This window comes from Babylonia areolata, chromosome 3, assembly GCF_041734735.1.
Source record: "Babylonia areolata isolate BAREFJ2019XMU chromosome 3, ASM4173473v1, whole genome shotgun sequence".
Lineage (NCBI taxonomy): Eukaryota > Metazoa > Mollusca > Gastropoda > Neogastropoda > Buccinidae > Babylonia > Babylonia areolata.
The window spans coordinates 18,339,642-18,346,531 of NC_134878.1; the positions used below are offsets into that span (position 1 = coordinate 18,339,642).

Genomic DNA, 6,890 nt, shown 5'->3' on the forward strand with positions numbered 1-6,890 from the left:
CGGCCGATAACCTCCCGGAAGTAGGTAACCTCCCCTTTGTCCCGCTGGTTATCGCCCTCTTTTGATCACTAAACCGCATTCATTTTCAGCATTTACAGCATTATTTATTGTAGGCTACGTCCCTTCCTGTAGATAGACTGATGGTGAACAGAGAGATAACTGACAGGACAGACAGTGAGAGAGAAGTCAAAGTCAAAAAATGTTTTAACTGTCAGGCCTCTGGCCCATAACAACAGGAACAGTGAGAGAGAGAGAGAGAGAGAGAGAGAGAGAGAGAGAGAGAGAGAGAGAGAGAGAGAGAGAGACAGACAGACAGACAGACAGACAGGCAACTAGCAGAAGAACCATACGATGTTGCCACACCCCACCTGGTACTGCTCGATGCCCTTGGCTGTGACATAGACCACTTCATTGATCCCCGTCCAAACAAAGCCCAGCAAGTCAGCTTTTGCCTGCAAATCACAGGAGCCCTTGCTCTACACTGTTCTCTTCTAACATCTGTAACAAAACTTCAACATACTTACACACTAATACAGCAAAGCCAACACACACACACACACACACATGTTCGCACACATATCTTTGACAAAACAAGATAGCTGAAAAATTTAAGAATGCCTTAAAAAATTGCACAAGACCATGTTCTTCATATGCATACGCAAGTATATATATTTACTCATGCACACTCACACACATATCCAAACATGTAAATTATGTGTGTGTTCAAGTGTGTCTTTGCAAATGCCAGTCAATTTATGTCAAAGTCGGTCTGTGTCATGTCATATATATATATATATATATATATATATACACACAGACACATACATAAATACATTCATATAGATATATAGATATGTTCACTATACAGATATAAAGATTGATATAAGATATAGCTATGCTATACAGATATGACATGCACTGATGTGCACATGACACATACACACAGCAAGTCACACACAAGCACACCCACACGTAAAAAAAGGTGAAAACACCACACACATTTATGCATCTTCCCAAACTGCTTTAAAATCTTATTCTAAGAAAAACATTGAATTATACATTATGAACATGAGTGGGGAACAAAATTTTTTTTCAAATGCATCTGAGTACCTGTATCAAATGCTGCTACATTTATACATACACATACATCAATGCACGCATGAATACATGTGCAAAGAAATGAACACACCCACAGAAACCCCCAAACACCAGACAGGAACCAACAGGACATACTTTGCACTGGTGAGCATATTCCTGCTGCTCTGAAGTCATATCATCTCTGAAGTTCACGTAATCCTGTGGAAGCAAATAAAAAGACACAAAATCACTGAGGGCTCTACACTATGGGCAAAAACATTTATGTATCTCATACATGCTTTTCAGGAAAAAATTCAGCCACCCACCCATCCTAAAAAAGCAACAACAAAACCCCCACCAACCCTTCTGTTATCAGGCAATCTCCAAATTAACTCAGATAGCTCTACAGACCAGAAAAACAAAGTGACAGTGACCCAGAGAAGCAAGGAGAAAGAGAGTAAGCAGTTCCTAGAAGAGAAAGGATGGGATACCGTACCACAGCTCTCTGCATTCTTTGAATAGCCAGGATCCGTCTGTCTGGAGAAAACTTGATGGATACCACATCTCCTTTGTCATCCGTCCTGAAAACAGGTTTTGGGCATGGCAGAAAAGGATGGCATAAGCTGAAGATATGTGTACATTTCATTGTCAGCAGTCCAAATAATTTACAATCAGTGAAAAACTAATGCCTGCAGGATTTTTCACTACATCTCCCTTCTCTCTCTATCTCTGTCTCTATATTATAATCTACCTAAATGAACACAGAGAAGTGCTTTTGTGGCCTCCTGCTCCTCATGAAGTTATTAAAGTCAAGTCACATAAACATATCCTTTTTTTCCACACAAACACACACATCTGCAAAGGCATAAATCAGAATCTGATGGCAGAGACCTTTGAACATACCGCATATACATACACACAAACAAAAAAGAAGATGATCTGTAAATATATATATGTATGTATGTACTCACAAGTCACACTCACAAACTACTGCTAAGTACCCCTTCACATACCTGAAATTGGCAACTGATTTTTCACTGGGTCCTTTTACAACCACACCCATAGCTCCCTTTCCTCTAACACCAAATACCTGAAAAATTCACACCAAGCATGTACATTCATAAGCTATAAGATAATTTCAATTATTCTTGGGATATGTGTGTGTGTGTGTGTGTGTGTGTGTGTGTGTGTGCACGTGCACCTGTTCAAAGACAGCCAGTGAGTCAGATTTAGAGGGAGATGCACTGAATTATTTCGTTGGATTTTTTTCTCTCTTCTTCTCCCCTCCTTATCTTCGATCGCCTTATACAGAAAATTCCACTTTTGTATTACACAAAAAATATTTATAGAATAGTGGCAAGGATTATAAGGATGTCATTACCTATGATGATGATGATATACATATACTTTCTTCTGTGACAGCAACACAGTTTTACTTATCATTTTTGCAGAAAGTACACACACACAAACACACATGCATGAAAAAAACAAGCAAACACTCAAACATAAAAATCTTACAAGAAAATAGGTAATATGCAAGCAATCACATGATATTTGTAAAAGCATACCACAATATACGCACACATTCACTGACAAATTAACCATCACACATGCTGATGCTATCACTAAGACTGCAACCTACCTGTCTGTTGGCATCGTCAAAAAAGACATTGTTGGCTTTGCTGACTGGTTCAAAGCGAATGGGGTTTTCACGCAGCTCTACGTAATGTTGACTGTCCTCTCCAGCAGCCATCCTGCCATCTACAAGGTGACACACCGCCCTCACTCACTCTGCACTGCCTCTCTCCTCACCCGTCAATTGAAGTCTGAACTGAAATTACAATGGTGATACAGTTCTAACTTTTAAGCCCTACATGTTATCTGTCTTATACTTGCACATTTGTCATTGTTCACAAATTTCAACCTTGCTTTTACTTGAAGATGCAAAATGTCTTAAGAAAATGATGCAATCTAAAATAGGACTTGACTGCATCTATGCATGCTTGTGTGTGTGTGTGTGTGTGTCTGCTGAGCAGATGCCTGACAGCAACATAATCCAATGTGTTAATCTGGCCTTGTGTGCGTGTATCTGTACCTTTCAGTTTCACAGTACCAGAGTGGATTTCTGCTGTGCAACTGTGCCAGAAGACATTATTGTTGCCATGGGTTCTTTTTCAATGTGCCAAATGCATGCTGCACACGGGTCCCATCTGAATGACCAGACGTTTAGTTTGATTTTCCAGTCAAACCTGAGAGAAAGGGTGAGAGCAGGAATTGAATCCAAACCCTCATGAACACTATTTTGGTGGATAAGTGTCTTAACCATTCTGCCAGCTTGTGATGGTATGAAGCAACACAACATATCTAAACCCAAAAGCAAGTTGAAAAAATAAACGTTTTCTATTTTTCATCTTTTATTATTATTATTATTATCACAAATTCTGTTGGATCAGCTCGAGTGCAGATTACAAAGTGATACACAGTCGTCTCCACAGGACTACTGTCACGCCTGAGGGGCCCAGCCTTTCAAATGATGCAGGCCAAAAGACTTATCTCTGACTCCCAGCTTTGCAGAGAAAGTCAGTGAAGAAAAAACAACAACAACGTAGCAGACTGTAAGTTCGACAAAGATGGGGCAGTGACTGAGTCGCTATTTTTTTCATTTATTTAAAAAAAAAAAAAAAAGCTGTCAGTCACCGTATTTATAAAGGATGCGTGTCAGCAGATGCTCAGTCTGTAAACTGGCAAAACATCACACATGCAGACCAGTGATAAAACACAAGTAATCAGTAAAGAATACCAAGATCTTCGATCGCTGCAGTCTCTCCTGTTCGCTACCCACCCCGTGAGCACTTAGGGGAAATGACTCTGATGACAAAAAGGGAGGCAAATGTTCCGTGTCACCATTGATCTTGCCTTGTTACTATCCTCTTCATATTCTTTGACAGATCTGAAAATTGTTGAAATCAAATTCACAAGAAGCTAAAATCTTTGCCTCTCTCTCTCTCTCTCTCTCTCTCTCTCTCTCTCTCTCTGTCTGCGTTCGTTCGGTCGTTGTTTTGTTGTTGTTTAAAAAAAAAAAAAATATATATATATACTGATGCGTGATTTTAGACGAAAATCCACCACCTTCCCAACCCCACTCATGTCTTAAATCATTACAACTTTCCCCGTTCATCTCCTAAACTAGCATTTAAAAATCAGGAAAAAAAAAAGAGAGAGAAAAAAAAAAGAAACAAACTATTTAGTCAACCAGTAAAATTACAACAAAGAGCCAATGGGGCTCCAAATTAAACTCGTTACTATTTCAAACACAAGCTGATTGTCATGTAAAGCGTTTCTAATGGAAGCAGATGGAAAGAGGTAATGAGTAAATGAAAGAGGTAAATACATATTTAACTGTTCACATTCATAGATGATATGCACGGGGTTAATTTCATTACAATAAATGCAAGTCACTATAGAAGTCGTGTACAGACCTATATTGTTTTTATGGCATCCAATCGTAGTCTGCATATTAGGCTGGTGATTGAGCCTTCTGCTGCTGTAATGTCCTTTTGTTTAGAAAAAACAACAACATACGATAAATTTTGCGCGAGCTGTATATATATATATATATATATATATATGTGTGTGTGTGTGTGTGTGTGTGTGTGTGTGTGTGTGTGTGTGTGTGTGTGTGTGTGTGTGTGTCCTAGTTAGCATTTTCTCTGACAGGGTCAGACTCCTTTTTCACAGTTCATATCATATCATTTTTTGTCTTGGTGGCGGTTGACCCTTCAACTGTGATTTCATGTTCTTAAATGGTATAATTATCTTACTGAATATTTTCTTATTATATCATTGAAATGTTTCACTTTATCTTAAAATGTAATTTTTGTTTTCTTACCTAAATGTTTTCTTTTAACATGATAGTTAATATGTATGCTGTGATCAAGGAAGGGTGTGCCAGTTGCTCATTTGTTTTTTCGGTTTTATCTGTTGATGAGCATTTGTCTTTTTAAATGTTATTATTATCTTACTGAATATTCTCCTTTTTATAATGATTGAAACGTACACACAAAACGATGCATGCGCGCAAGCGGGCACACACGCAACACACACACACACACAGTTGTTACACTCTGTAATAGTATCTTACCCACCTTTTTTTTTTTTTTTTTTTTTTACATAATAATTGATGTGTGCATGGTGATAAGTGAAGGGTGTGTCAGTTTGTTTTTTTGCTGACGGGCATTTTATTTTAAGTGAGCCTAAAGAAAATTTTCTGTTTTTGGTTGAAGCAGATAATAAAGTATTTTGAATTGAATCGAATAGTTTCAAAAAGTTTTCTCTTTCTCGAGGATAAAACAGCCTTCTTGTAATATAGAATGCTCAGTAAATTTTATGGCATTGTGAATATTCATTGCACCTTTTTTCGCACTGACAACGATTCACCTGCTCATTTCCGAAGATCCATTCAATCATTAAGGTAATCTGGGTAATTTTCTTGCATGTGAGATCATTAGAAATAAAAAATAAAAATAAATTTAAAAAAAGCAGAAAGAGAGAGAGAGAGAGAGAGAGAGAGAGAGAGAGAGAGAGAGAGAGAGCGAGAGAGAGCAGGGCCTTCAGCTTTCTTTGAATCGAGGTAATTAATGTCAAATATTGCGTTGTTCATCTCCCATTTTGGTATTGTCGTGTATGATAACCGAGGGGCAGTTTGACTTGGGTTTACTCCTGATGTTTTACATATGCCAGAGGTAATCGTATCTGTAGTTGTGAGGAAGTGAATAGACTGTGCTCTCTTCGGGAAATGAAGGTTTGATTTTAAACTGCTCTCGGCAGTATTTGAAATTGGAACTGTTGTACACCTACTTCTCAATACTTTGCTGATGCAAGTTTCATCCGTTCTTCAAAGGGTAATATCTTAATTTCTATGTTTTTATTTTATTTTATTTTATTTTAAAGCTGAAGCATTAACTGGAACACCAAATAGCCAGCTCATATGCTTTATTATCCACATTCTGTAATTTTTTAAACATGTATTATGGTGCAGAAAGGAATATCTCTTGTGCATAGGTTAGCTTTGAACGTACTACCGATGTTGCTAGATGGATAAGTACAGAGGTATGCCTGCTAAGAAACTTTGATAAGTTGAGGCTTTTTCTAACCTTTGTCAAGAGGTATTCCAAGTGTAAATCCCTTGTCAGTTTTGATGTGATTGAGATATACACCAAGGAACTTTATTACTTGTTTATATGCAACAGACGGGCGCAATAGCCGAGTGGTTAAAGCGTTGGACTGTCAATCTGAGGGTCCCGGGTTCGAATCACGGTGACGGCGCCTGGTGGGTAAAGGGTGGAGATTTTTACGATCTCCCAGGTCAACATATGTGCAGACCTGCTAGTGCCTGAACCCCCTTCGTGTGTATATGCAAGCAGAAGATCAAATACGCACGTTAAAGATCCTGTAATCCATGTCAGCGTTCGGTGGGTTATGGAAACAAGAACATACCCAGCATGCACACCCCCGGAAACGGAGTATGGCTGCCTACATGGCGGGGTAAAAACGGTCATACACGTAAAAGCCCACTCGTGTGCATACGAGTGAACGCAGAAGAAGAAGTTTATATGCAACCACTGCCCACCTATTTTAAAAAGTAAGTAATGTGTTTGGGTTATAGCCAGGATTACGTGAACAGAACTATGCAAGATTTTTTCTGGCTGCAGAGTTAGCCCATTTTCTGGCATATATATAGTTACACAACTTATTCAGTTCTTCTTGATAAAGCCTCTATGCAAAAGTATTATTGATTGATACAAGAAGAGCAT

At 38.5% G+C, this 6,890-nt stretch overlaps 1 protein-coding gene across 4 annotated transcripts in view; it reads right to left on the reverse strand.

Annotated features, from left to right (window-relative positions):
- The window catches only part of LOC143279805 (regulator of MON1-CCZ1 complex-like), a 30,095-nt gene extending 26,154 nt beyond the window's left edge, over positions 1–3,941 (reverse strand). Inside the window, exons 1-6 of one of the 4 annotated variants that reach the window (XM_076583989.1) lie at positions 3,878–3,941; positions 2,720–2,908; positions 2,091–2,167; positions 1,574–1,658; positions 1,234–1,296; positions 369–452 (exon numbers count right to left, since the gene is read on the reverse strand). In XM_076583989.1, the coding sequence (XP_076440104.1) occupies positions 369–452; positions 1,234–1,296; positions 1,574–1,658; positions 2,091–2,167; positions 2,720–2,830 (420 nt within the window). In that variant the 5' untranslated portion in view covers positions 2,831–2,908; positions 3,878–3,941. Of the gene's footprint in view, positions 1–368; positions 453–1,233; positions 1,297–1,573; positions 1,659–2,090; positions 2,168–2,719; positions 2,909–3,774 lie in introns of all 4 variants that reach the window. The other 3 variants (XM_076583990.1, XM_076583988.1, XM_076583992.1) reach the window with 3 other exon arrangements.
- Positions 3,942–6,890: the final 2,949 nt, after the last annotated feature.